The sequence below is a fragment of the Orbicella faveolata genome, unplaced genomic scaffold (genome assembly GCF_042242905.1).
Source record: "Orbicella faveolata isolate gen_17 unplaced genomic scaffold, um_ofav_v1 contig_14, whole genome shotgun sequence".
Lineage (NCBI taxonomy): Eukaryota > Metazoa > Cnidaria > Anthozoa > Scleractinia > Merulinidae > Orbicella > Orbicella faveolata.
This window is the reverse complement of record NW_028301541.1, coordinates 4286976-4300489: the sequence shown is the minus strand read 5'-3', so window position 1 is coordinate 4300489 and position 13514 is coordinate 4286976. Positions and strand designations below refer to the sequence as shown.

At 40.5% G+C, this 13514-nt stretch overlaps 3 protein-coding genes across 3 annotated transcripts; 1 reads left to right on the top strand and 2 right to left on the bottom strand.

Moving 5' to 3' along the window:
- Positions 1 to 47: 47 nt before the first annotated feature.
- Positions 48 to 1613, top strand: LOC149113681 (uncharacterized). Its single transcript, XM_089286246.1, has one exon. The coding sequence runs from the start codon at positions 1003 to 1005 to the stop codon at positions 1528 to 1530; it is 528 nt and encodes a 175-aa protein (XP_089142372.1). The 5' UTR covers positions 48 to 1002; the 3' UTR covers positions 1531 to 1613.
- A 1634-nt stretch (positions 1614 to 3247) lies between these two features.
- Positions 3248 to 7144, bottom strand: LOC110050299 (uncharacterized). The gene is made up of 4 exons (XM_020756212.2): positions 7056 to 7144; positions 5322 to 5582; positions 4508 to 4735; positions 3248 to 4218 (listed from the first exon to the last, which is right to left on the bottom strand). The coding sequence occupies exons 2-4, from the start codon at positions 5351 to 5353 to the stop codon at positions 4122 to 4124; spliced, it is 357 nt and encodes a 118-aa protein (XP_020611871.2). The 5' UTR covers positions 5354 to 5582; positions 7056 to 7144; the 3' UTR covers positions 3248 to 4121.
- A 1099-nt stretch (positions 7145 to 8243) lies between these two features.
- On the bottom strand, positions 8244 to 12832 carry LOC110050244 (melanopsin-like). Its single transcript, XM_020756147.2, has 2 exons — positions 12690 to 12832; positions 8244 to 9535 (listed from the first exon to the last, which is right to left on the bottom strand). Exon 2 carries the CDS (start codon positions 9498 to 9500, stop codon positions 8523 to 8525), a length of 978 nt encoding a protein of 325 aa, XP_020611806.2. The 5' UTR covers positions 9501 to 9535; positions 12690 to 12832; the 3' UTR covers positions 8244 to 8522.
- Positions 12833 to 13514: the final 682 nt, after the last annotated feature.

Genomic DNA, 13514 nt, shown 5'->3' with positions numbered 1-13514 from the left:
TTGATGAACAGCCGCAAGCGAGCGATCAGAGCTGGCTGTATTCACAGGCTCAAGAACAAACTAAATCGTGCGCGCGCACTGCTTTGTGTCGCGAAAGTCGTTACACTTCATGTTCAATATGCTTGGGAAAGAATACTCTCGATCGTTTTTTCATTAATTATTTGTGCTTCCTAGCCTTATATTAGATTGCAGCACACTACTAGCAGGGCAGTCAGATTAGTTATTGAAACATTTCACTTTGAAGATATTCGTCAGTTGAGAACGCGTTTACTTAAAGGTTTCGCCAGACCTGCAAGATACAACGATAAAAAAGGTAACAGGTGAAAACGGGGAGCGTTCTTGTGCAAAGGCTTTCGAAAGCAGCGACTGTCATATACGGCGTTTGATATGGTATAGGAGGTTAGATCCCAAGTTAGAGAATTGATCACGGGCACTTCACTTTGGTTCATGTACAACCTAGTCCATTCAAGCCAAGGCCTTCGCGTCCTCGTGAAAAGTAATTTATTTTAATTTAATTGAGTTTAATGTGAACAGACGAGTTGCACGAGCGAGCGAGTTTACACCTTTTGACTAGTAGTGGGAATCTACAATTACAGCGGAAGCAGTAACCAGTAATATTGTAGGAACACAACTAACCTCGTACGGACAAGAGCAAAACCATTGACTTAATCGACTGTAATGAAGACAATAAAGAAGCCGCTATGACGTCATTATTGCAACCTGTCATTCAACCTCGTTCCCAGGCTCTCTTTCCTCTGCCTCCCACGTCGTTGGAAGAAAAGCAAGTGAGGCAGAGGAGAGCCTGGGAACGAGGTTGACTCTCAACGACGTGAACGAATAAACGAGTTACGTCATAATAATTCTCTCGAATGGCATTTATCTAGATTCTTTAGAACAGTTTGAATGCATTCGTTCATGTTTGGTTCGGTTGCATCTTAGTTTTTTACCGTGAAATCTTTCGAGTGAATGAAAACAAAGTCCGCATAGACATGGACGCTTGCAATGTATAAATCTGACTATAACGAAGAGTTGGACGGTCGTTCTTCCGATGAAGAAATTTTTTATCCGACAAGTAACGAACCCTCTCGAGAAGATATCGATCTGCCACAAAGAATTCGCCAAGGGTCTCAAGAGCCCGAACCAAACCGTGACCACCGCAGCTTGCCACGAGGACCGAAGCGTGACTTACTTATACGTGGTCGCCGTGACAGTCGTGACGAATACAGCCAGCAACTCCTCGACTCTTTGGATCGACAAGAAAAGGAAATCAAAGATCTTGAAACCAAGGTACGGTCCTTGAGAAAAGAGGTTCGTGAAGGTTTCTCGAATTTGGAACAAAAACTGTCTTGTTTTGAAGAGAAAGTAGACTTAATCGTAAACTTGCTTTCGTCGTGGTTTCAGCATCCTTCTAGCGATCGCAGATGTCGAGGAATGTGTACCAAACATGTCCGTACTGATAAGTGTTTGTGTCGCGGTTTGAAAGAACCGCACCGATGCTGTGGCGGTATTAGTGGAGTTTGCGACTGTTGACATTCTACGATCAAGGAAGAAATCCTCCCCACCGGTTCAAATACATTTCTTATTAAACCAGTTGGGAGAAATTATTTAAATGTCGCAAAAAAAAATTAGTCTAAGTGATCACTTTGTTAAATCTCACAGGCTGTTCTCTTGATTATCCATCGATAGTGTGGAGAAAATCGCTCAACGCATCTTTTCTGTTGTAAGGATGTTTGTGAGAATGCGCAGACGTGGTCCTGTGTTAATATCTTTGCACACAAAAAGGCAAATATAAAGACTTAAAATTTCATCAAGGCGGATAATTCACCCATTGCCTTAATTTGTTCATTTTAATTGCTTGTTCATACCATATACAATACACACTTCTGCACGAGACCTTACACATTGTTAATTATATGCATAACAGCCTACCTCCTCGTTCAGTTGGCGTGTATTTTTAAAATTAAACGGCGCATCGCTTGAGTTCGGGCAGGGCGGAAAAAGGTCTACATATGAGCACCCTGGTTCGAGAGTCTAGCCTCTCTGTCCTTAGGGTGATTGAGTTGTTACAGGTATTCTCTTTTCGCATTCTGATTGATAATATAGTGTCGTCGGTCAATGAAAAGCCATTGCACGCATGAGCAGTTTCAAAGTGCGCACGCGCGCAGTTTTCATCGCCATTACTACTACTACTTAGCTTCTTTGTGCCTCGTGGCACGTAAGGCCTCGCCATTACCGAAAAATATTAGCTGTTGATACCCTGCCATTCCTTTTTACGTGTGAGCGTAGTAGAACCATAACTGGATATTCGACTATAACGTGCTTTCTATTTAACAATTAGATTTTTCGCTCTCCATTTCTATGAGGTGATAGTTGATGACGCCGAATTGTTTTAGTAGAATTCTTTCTAAAATTTACTTCAAATAACGGTTTCCAATTGTTTCTTGACGTACTTTGCGCCTGAAAAAGATCGCTCGGATTGAATTGTCATTTCAAATTGAAGTTGTGTGTGCACGCGCATCAGCTTTTTCAATAATTTCAACGTTTTTAAAAGTCAAGACACCGTAAATGTCTTTCGTTTAGACTTCTCAGGAATTTAACTACTATTTACATCAAAATTTTCCTCCAAATCTTTGGAAAAACGAAAAAAACGTCGCCATTTCCTAGACGCCCTCCAGCCACCGCACACTAATTAACAATTATTCCATGAAACCGCGTTGGATATGAAGTGATAAATAACCAACGAGCGCGTAGCGCGAGTTGGTTATGATCACTTCATATCCAACAAGGTCGAATGGAATAATTGTTTTAGTATATTCTTAATCGGGTTTTTGCCGCCGATTTTTATTTCAACAATTTTACAGAGCGGAAAATTTTTAAACTTGGCGCACTGTTTTCCATATAAGGTAAAACTCCGACTAATGGCTCATAGTCGGAGTTTTTGAGCCAATCAGAGAGCTAGAAATGCAATAGTCGGAGCTGAGAATATACTAATGGCTGATAGTGTTCAATGGCTCAGCCAATCAGATTACTGCATTTGCATTAGTATACTAGTAGAATTCTACTAAAATGAAGTAAGAGTGAGTCAGTTTTATCGATATTCGAAGACTTATCAATCAGGCTCGATGTTTGTGCTAAAACAGTCATATGACTGTTCGCTCTCGGTTTCCGTCGGCTTTGGTCGATAGCTAGCTAATCGGGCTTCAGTGGCCTGCGGCGTAAATTGTCACATCAAAATTGCAGTACAACATTTTATGAGAATCGATTTTATTACCTCTTTCACAACATAACACCGAAGCACAGAGTTCTTTCTCAAATCTCGTTCCTTTCATGTGCGAGTAGACTGGTAAAAAAAAATTCAAAAACTTACAAATAATCTTTGCTGCAAGCTTGTCATACAAACCAGCCGGTTAACTCGTAATGAAATGTTCTGTTTCTCTGCTCTCAGACAGAAATTGATGAACACACATCAAAACAAACAGTTTAAACTTTTTGCCGCTTGTTTATCATTAATCATCGTGTTTTCTAAAACTGGAACTAAAGACTTTCTCTCTCCTACATTCTGCGCTTGTATCGTAATGGAAAGGTAATATGATTCTTTCCAGGTAAACAAAGAAACAAAATAACAATGGTAAAAAGAAACTACTTCATTTTGAAGACTTTAAATAAGTATCCTATCCTATCCTTGAATCAAAAATCTAATTTAAGTATTTGTTTCTATTCAAAGCACGGTTTTCAACTGACTGTCTAAGAAAGTGCTTCAACCAATCAGTTACAAGATTCTGTTTTATTTTAACCAATCAGGGGGTGACTAATAGTGGCTTGGCGCGTGCTTTTTCCCGCGCTTGGTGCGGGTTGCAGGCTTTTGCTTCAGAGATCTGATTCCCTCATTACGTTTCTATTAGTGATGAGCCAAAAGTTTTGATTCCACGACAATCAGCTGAAAAACGCTTTAGAACAAGTTTGTAAACACTAAAATCAGGTTCTCAATTTACTTTAAGTTATCAAGTACAAGTTATTTCTAATGGGATATAACTAACAGCAGCAATTACGTTCAGTTATTATGATATTTAATTTAGCTTTCAAATGAAAAACCCTACAAAATTTATTTCTACGGATGTGAACTACTGTGGAGCGGAATTTGTCTCGTCTTGAGGTTGAGGTGTTGGCGCTAGTTTGTTGCATTGCGGACACTTGTTGTAGGCCTTTGAGATGATTTTCCTGTTGAAAAAAAATACGGATGTTATCCGGATAGAAGCTGCGGACGTCCCACCTTTCCCTCAGAGAATTAAGAAAGTAGTAAGTGTTACGAGCAATGTAACTCGGCAATTAAAAATTTACTTTCACGCAAGTTCATGGCAGCGCAGAACTCTCCGTTACTTGATATCCGGTAAACTATAGCCTCCAACGAGGACGCCCTTTTGCGCCCGTCACGCAATCCTGGTAGAGGAAGATTGCGTGATGAGCCCAAAGAGCGTCTGCGTGGGAGACTAGTAAACTAAGGACTTACCATTCATTCTCCACTTCCGAAGGATCTAACGGCACCAATGGAAACAGCTGCAGCTCCCCCACCCGACTACCGCAGCGGTTATAAACAAATATGCCACTTGTCTGGTGATCGAAGATGGCAGATAACAGACCAGGCTGATGTTCCTCGAAAATGTCATCAGTTTGATTCCATGTGTCCGAGAAAACATTTTGGCCAACAACTGTCATGAACACCATGCCGGTCATGTTGCTAAAGCAAAAAAAATTCAAATAAGTTGGAATATCAACAATTCACCAATTAAATCAGAGCTAGGAACTGAAAGAAGGAACAAATTATAGGAAAGAAAGAACGAATTAGGACTTAAGACGATCAAAGATGGCGTGGAAATCGATTGATTTCAATGAGAACTAACTTGAAAGATACGAAACACTTGTTCAAGTTTGGCTTGGACTCCTCTGAAATATTGCAAACCACTTGTTGCAGCTTTGATTTTGTTTTTACAGAAAATTCTTTTTATACTGCTAGTACGACTTCAAAAAGCCAATTTTCATTGCAACCATTACAATCATTTCGGCGTGAATCTTTTATACTTTTGTCGCAGCTGTTCCCTTCGAATAAGCAAGGTTTCGTTTCCGAGAAATTGGGCCCCGAATGTGCGACTGGAGGAGAAGGGTCAATCAATCAATCAATCAATCAATCAGTCAGTCAGATACATAGGCCCATAACCGGGGAGTCTTATAAGCGGTAGTTTTACGGTATTATTATTGTGCGCATGAGTAGCCTACCTACCTAGTCGTAAATAAAGTTTGTAAGTATAGCAGAAAATTCTATGTACCTGGCATCAGCGTCTTGTCGCATCTGGTCCATTTTCTCGATGGCCTTGACGCGACAATCGGCTTGTCATCAGATGTTCTGATGTCATCCTGAGTTTATCATCCCCAGGACTACCACGGCCCCATCTGCCCGGTCGTTGGGTACTGGACCCAAGTCTGGCAGTTGTCATTGTCACTGTCAGTTATGATGGGAATTTGACAACGTCACAGCAAGGAGTGCGACGACGAGAAATTTCAATATTCCCGTCGCCATGCTAAACTCTCTGCAATGATTAAAAGCAACATGAATGTCAAGAAAACAAAATTACTTCAGATGAAAAACCACTCCCCAACTTGGAGCTTGTAGGAGACACTAGACTGGGTTTGCCTAGTTCCTAGCAATAGTAGGCCTCGATATTTCACCTTGGTCAATCGTTTTCGGGTCGCATGGTCTCGAATACGTCACCAAAATCGATTGACTGTGAAGGCCTAGGAGAAAGCCGTACAGGAACTAGGAAAACACTGCGTTACAATTTGCTGGAATGTGTGACATGAAGTTTTGTTGTCACGCTCTTCACTGCGTTTGCAATAAAAAAAATTTGGGGGCGTTTTTCACAGCTGACTACGACCGAGAACTCAAAGCAAGCAAAATAACATTTCGTTAGAATTACACATTATATAGAAGACCGCTTCGGTTGACGATTTCTTTGAGCTGTCAAGTAAATCTGTCAAGTCTTCAGTGCGCGTTGTGCAAGGACGTATAACGCATGCACTTCGTGTTGGGCACGTGATTTGCGTTGGGTTCCACACGCAATCGTTTAGTCCGGATTTTCACGTAACACTGAACTTTCCACATTTGGTGACAAGAAACCGGTGAACTGCTTCAGGAAAGATTTAACGCACAACTTTCACTGAACAAAATTTCAGTTGGTGTTAGTGGAATCTGCATTGATCGTCAGATCAAAGCAGAGTCAATGGTCACTTTGTGATGATCATGTGCTCAGTATTTGGAAGAATGCCATAAACTTTGATTGTACAACAAGGACGACGGCAAAAGACTGCAAAATAAATTTGTAAACTTATGGGTTTTGCCACAGCTTGGCAGTCTTGAACGCGAACACTCATGTGATTTTTTCCGTTCCCCCGAATCAAAACTACAATGACTTTGTTACCTTATTGAATTAGAAAAATTCTTCTTTTACGACATGTCATGTGCCCATGCAATGAGCGTATCAAATGACGAAGGCTTGTCTCTTGTACCAAAGCAGCGCGAGGAAAAAAGGGTATGATTTATCTGTATTCTACGTAGTTTTCAGGGATATTTTAAGAAAATCTAACAATCTGGATATTTGGTTTTGTGATCTTTCCGTTGGTCCATGGAACGACCAGAGTCAAGGCAGAAAGTTCTGTTTAGGCATGCATGTAGTAGATCGATCTGTTCATGGGGTTTCATCAGAGGGATTTCATAAAACTAGACTACGTTTAGCGTAGTTTCTCTGCCTAGGGATAGTGTCTTAAGTGTCTTTCTCATTACCCAGAGCTACACGAGATCACACTAGTACGAAACGAATGAATAGAAACTAAACAAGAGATCGAGCGATAGGGATCCTCGGATCAGTTGCCTAGAGGAAGTTGTTACTACATTATTCTCTTACGCTAACTCTTTCGATCAATCTATGGTTAAAACAAAATGCGGAAGTCAAAAATGATTTATGTTAAGTGGTTCCCTGTAGATTCTGTGCAATGATTGTACTTACCGCGTCGCCCGTGCTTGCTAACTGTCCTTGGCAAACACTAACAATAATGCTTTGCTCTGTGAGGTTTCTCTTTAGGGTCTCCGATTTCGTTCTAGGGGTCATGTTATTTCTGTATCCAGTTACAATGATAATACCAAGCCGATTGCGCAACGACGTGCCTAAACTACAAAAGGACGCCCGCTGGGAAGCGAGCTTTCCAAAAGTTAGAGGGGAGGGAGAGGAAAAGGAAATGAAAAGGGAAAAGCTTCTCTCCTCCTCCCGTCTCCCCTCCCCTTAGGAAGGCCTGAGACTCAGGCCATCTGCTGAGAGAATGTAGTGTCAAGCTCAAAATAGAAAACCTCTCGTCAATAATTGTTTCGATTGATTAATGTTTCGTTTGAAGTTAGTTAGGGGAACTTGTTGCCTTCATACGTTTGCTGAGGTGCCCAGACCATAATTTACTTCCAAGTAGGCCTGTAAACTATCAGTGATCATCACAAATTCGGTTTTCTTAGTCCGTCGAGCGTGGCGCGAAAAAACGCTCGTAAAAAATGGCCAAGAAATGGCCGTGCGCGCGAGGTCCATCTCACCCTCGCGCGCGCAACTCATAGTCTACATAGGACTTGGGGTTACGAAAAGAACTTCCAGAAGATCACAATTGCTTTACGTACAAGGTATTTTGTTCTAGCTGTGGAATAACTGTAAGATCCTTTCTGGAGGATGTACTTAAAATCAAAAGGATATTATATTTTTGGCTTTCTATAGGTCTTATAGATTTTCTCCAGTCTTGTCCGCGTGACTTACATAAACACTGTTAATTATCATGGAATAATAGAAACATATGTTTTCGTTCTTGTTGTTCATACGCAAACGCATTATTTATTATTCATATAAATCACAGTCCAAAATCTACCAGGACTAAACATAAAAAATTTTACCGTAAACGTTACATCGACGAAAATCTAGATAAGAAGTCCATAGTGAATCGCCTTTTATTATTCGTCAACTTACATGTTACAGAAGATTTTTCATTAAGATTAGCATAAAGCAATGCCTGTCATACAGACGGTTCAGGGGCGCATTCAGGCGGGGGGGAGGGGGTGGGGGTTGGATTGGGTGGCTAGCCAACCCCTTTTTGCAGAACCAAAACTCAAAAAGAAAAAAATTGAAAAAGCTTGTGAATATTATGGCAGAAATAAAGGCAAAGACTCTGGTCAGGTAGCTCATTGTAATTTCTAATTCTATTTCTCAGATTGCAACATTTTGGGAACATACCCCATTAATTCTGCAACCCCAAGATACCAGCTACCCCCCTTGAAAAATCCTGGTTGTCAACGGAGGCTTGAGTGCTGGCACTGGGGGCGCGCGAGAAAAGGCAAAGGGTTGGGCTACGTTTAAGCGTAATACCCAGACTGCGCAAAGTCCACAGTTTCACAAGCTTAATAATGCAATCTTATCATCTCAGTAAGCTCGAAACGTCTACATATGTTACAGGTGGTCCACAGCACCCGAGTCTTGGCAACATGACGATCGCAATGCCTGCCCTATGCTATCTCGGAATTTCTTATACAACAGGAAGTAAATAATTGGGTTATAGCACACTGATGTTTTAGCAAACATAGAGGGTATGGTGGCTACAAATGGGGAGATATTTTGCGGCGTAGTTATGATACTGTACAACGAAACCACCGCATACGGCGTCCATGCAAAAACGAAACAAATTGACATAATGAAAGCCATGCGAGCTGTCTTCTTCTCGGCTTGTATGGCTTCTACTGTGGGAGCAGCGCGCTTCCCCCATATGACATGCGCATTTTGGGTCAATTTCTTCAAGCTGTGGTAAATCGAAGAGTACGCAGTTATCATGGCAACGATGGGAATGAAAAAGAAGAAGAAAAATAAACATACTACGAAAACCATATCAAGTAGATCGGACGATTGCCAGCGAACTGAGCAGTATACGCCTGCGCCCTCAGGAACGTATGCTGACCAACCAAACAGCGGGCAAAGGCTCCAAAGCAAAGCAAAGGTCCAGAGTCCACTGATAACAAGGTTGATTTTTCCTTTAATGGAGATCCAGGCCTGGCAGTAATTAATTGTGATGGCTCTCTCGATTGAGAAGGCAGCATGGTGAAGAATGACGCCGAGCGATAGAAAACACGTGATGAAGGCGTACCACGTGCAACTCGCACCTACCATGTGCCGACTTTGTGACGTATTGCTGACAATTCCCAAGGGATAAGCCAGCAGCGAGTGTAACCAATCACCGGTGGCTATGCTAAGAATCAGCCTGTTGGAAGACGTACGAAGGCTGCGGTCCCTCACGAATGCGACAATAACGAGTGTGTTCAGACTGATTCCTGTGACAGCGAGAAGAGCGTACACACCAGCGATGACGTAATAAACCGGTTTACTGAAGACCTCCCCAGGTTCCAGTCCTTCGCTCTTGTTTTTGAGGTCCGACATTCCTTTTTTTTTCGGTGGAATATTAACGTCGAGTTCTAAAGGATCAAGAGAGAAAGAGTTAATTAAAAAAATTGGGGCAAGTTTCCGGCTCATTTTAAAAGAGAATCGAAGCAATGAATGGAGTTAGTATTGTGAAAACGGGTTTTGTCGTTCTGAAATCTAAATGGGGGGAGCAGGTATTGAAAGGCCTAACTGGCTGGAAACTTGTGCGCTTGACTCTAGGAAATTAACTTGACTCGAGAATTAGCTCGGAGCAACTCGCTTGCTGCGGGAGAGAACTTGTCACGGGTTGCAAAGTACCCGGTCGGATCTGCTACAGCTGGAAATAAGGACACTCAGAGAACTTGGACTTCACGCGCTTATTCTTCTTTTTTCAACTTCAACGAAAATCGTGTATGAAAATCGTATTACGAGAATAATAGAGCACTGAATCTAAATACACTTTCAGCAAATTAAACTTTAGATCATCCACCTGGATAAATAACAATTTGCATGCACCGTGCGGGTTAAATAGAATCATCTTAACTATGACAGAATAGATGTATTTGTCGCTGAACGAACTGAAATGATTCAGCGAAGGAAACTCAATTGACTTAACACAGCTTTCTAGGCAGGCTATTTGTACGAAAGATAACTTCTAAAACACCAAAAGTCCCACATATACTTTTTTATTATATGGAGAAGAGTGTTTTACTGGGAACTAAACCACTCGTAGATTCCATACGCCACTTCATCCGGGACCCGAGTGGCGTATTTTCCGTATGTCATCTTTGTGAGTGTCGTATCGTTCAATGACGTCACGATTCCCGCCTTTTGCTTTTGTTGAATTGGTTTCAATATTTAGTCTCCATATAATAAAAAGAACATTACACGTTGGCTCGAAGATATGAATTTTATGTTCTCGTGGCAATATCTCACGAGTGAGCGAAGCTCACTCGTGAGATATTGTTCTTGCCACGAGAACATAAAATTCGTATCTTCGAGCCACCGTGTAATATCCTCTATATATTATTGCAGTCTGTGGGAACATTAAATTGAACTTATAATTCCCCTTAACCTTTGCTCATTCACAAGAATTTATGTAAAATTTTGTATCCAGTTAACCTAAACATTAACGAGACACACTTTTTCTGGCAGAAACTATTTTACATCAGCATATTGACGCTGAGACTGGCGAAATTTTTAGTAGACCTTAGTAGAGACAGGTACAGCTTATGAGCTTGTCATAATTACCTGTGACTAGACAAGTTAAGCATGATCATTCAATAACAGAAACACAAATCTGTGATCTAAGAATGTTTTAACACTATTCACAGTCCGCAGTTTCCAGCCTAAGCTGAAAGAAAAAAAATTATACAGTCTAGGAACGAAAAATAAACACTCTTACAAAATCGTGTATGCGATTGCCTTGTAAATAACGACAATAACTGTTTCTTCTATGTGTACTTACAAATAAATTTTGGCTCGTCTCGGCTGAGAATCGAAAAGTTCGGTTGCGCTTTGTTGTCCAGCTTATTATGAAATATTGGTACACTCTTTGAGTCTGAATACGAAATTTGAACCAGATGCCACCAAGAATTCAGTCTTACAGTCCCATAAACGGAATAACTGAACTGATAACCCCAACGCAATGTCCGAAAACAGACCAAGCAGCGAAGAAACCTTAACCCTTGTCTTACAAAGGGCAAAAGGGTATGTAAATTTTTCCAGTTTATTTTGCAAATTATAATATTTGGCGGTGACCTGTGAGTTGTCTATTAAAGGTGATAATAATCGAACAGGACTCAAAGCATATTAGCCTTTGTGCTCTTTATCAAATGAACACAAAACGTTTAATAAGTAGTGAAGCCGTTGGGGCTTTTCTGGTTCCATTAACATGATATTTTTTTTCATCGAAACTAATTTTCAGTTTTTCCAACGTCAGTACATGTCATTCATCTCTCACCTTTAAAATGTCAGCGTGATCGTCACGTGCACTGGCCCCTTACCTCCTCTCATCCAGTCCCCTCTCTCACAGAAGGATCACATGTTGATCACTAGCGCTCATTGAAGAACCTACATTTATGTAACTACTGTCTCAGCTAAGTTGATGTAGTCAAAGTTCTAACAAGTTGAACCATTGGGAAATAATCCCTCGCAAATATTGTATGAAGCTTCAGGGTATTTTGAGATTGGCACTTTTATCAGTGAACAATACAAACTACTTCGATTTTCCTTCAGTTTCTTTCGGCAGAGTTTTGAATGTAATCAAAACAGGCAGACCTTGATGTTTAGTTTGCACTTTGGACTTTATACTGAAAAGGTTGAACCCTGACAAATCAAACACGGGAAGTGACCCTCGAGCGTGTACAAATGAGCTGAAGTAGTTTTGGCTCTCTAATGGTTATAGACTGTGCAGCGAATAATTACATCCGTTAGCGGGGACCTGGGACATCACTGTTGACCTTTTGTCAAGCTAAACATTTTTCTACTAATTAGAAAATCACGTTTTTCTCTTTTGTTTTTGAAACAAGGCACGTTTTTGCTGTTCAAACCTTGCAACAGTTTTTGTCGAAGGGTTTTCTCAGTCGTCCTTTTAATCATGCATCTTGTTTTGGTGACATAAATTAATTTTCTACTCAAACACTTGCTCTGAATTATTTAATACACCAAGATGACCTAATCCTCGTAAATCTCTTTCAGTGAAAAACTTTTTGTCTGTGACTTATCTGATAAAACAGCATTTACTGCTAATCCCTTTAACTGACACTAAAGAACACGCATGAACAGGGAAATAACAAATCTTTTTGCGCGATGCTGAAAAATAAAACGACTTCGCCATGTGAAACCTGATCTTGTCGCTCATTCCATTGCTCTATGGTGAGCTGCCTTATATCAGGCACTGTTCTGAGATATTTTAGTACTTTAGTTCTCCCTTTCAAACAGGCACAAACTCTTGTTTCCTTCGTCATTTAGACTGAACGGTCTTGTCAAATTAAGCAAACTGCAAGCGCTAGTAAGAATAGATTGTCACCGCCCTTGAAAACTTATGGTGAAGAAGCGTTAAAAAGGGATTGTTAGTAGCAGGAGCTTGGTGGAAATTTTGCTGATGCAGAGCTGGAGGGATCTTTAAGCAACATTAAAAAAAACATTTTCTGTTTGTGGATGGTCATCAGTCAGTATAGACTTGAAAGAGAAGAAAAATCTTACCAAGGCACTTCGTCAGAGGTAAAGCAATGCCAAAGCCAAAGGTTATCGCATGAGATTCAAACAATGTTGATATCTTCTCAGACCCGCAGTGCACCGATAGCAAAAGCACCAGCTCTCAGCGTAAGGCAACGAAAGCTTCGAAAACAGTCAAGCGGCGCATGTCAGCCAAGGTAATAAAAATTTTATTATATTTGCATTGAATTTGCCAAGACAGGAAAAACAGGAGATAACGAGTTAAAAGGGGCTATAGTTCACAGTACTTAAGCTAAATCTACTTATTTTGTCAACTATGAATTCTAAATTTCAAATTAGCTGCACAACAGTCTCTCATTGCGAATGTCTCGGGCACACATCATTTCAGACGCATTATAAATAATAAATATTATACAAATTATAATCCTTTGTAATCTTCTCCACGGTTTTGCTCATCCGTGACTTTTTTTTTTTCTGCGTTTCTTTTGAGTTCTTCAACAATTTTGAACCATTGTTGAGATATTTTCAGTTAATCAGTCTATGACTAGTTTGTAAGAGCTGAAATTGCCAAAAATTGGTTCACCTAGCTCTCGTTCAAGTCATGTGTAGGTCGCGAAAATGGTGTGGTGAAGCATTGTGTCAGCAGTTACTGTAGTACAAAACAACGCATGAGAAGATTGCTGTTGACTCCGGAGTTTTTCTGAACTAATTCTGACTTACACCCAAATTAAAAGAGAGGTATTCCCTTTTAAAGGAGATCAGTCAAGTAATTTTGAGTTATTTTGACCGCGTACAAAATCGCCTTTAATTGAAGGAAACCTGAAAATAATAGTTAACTAAGATAGAAAACGT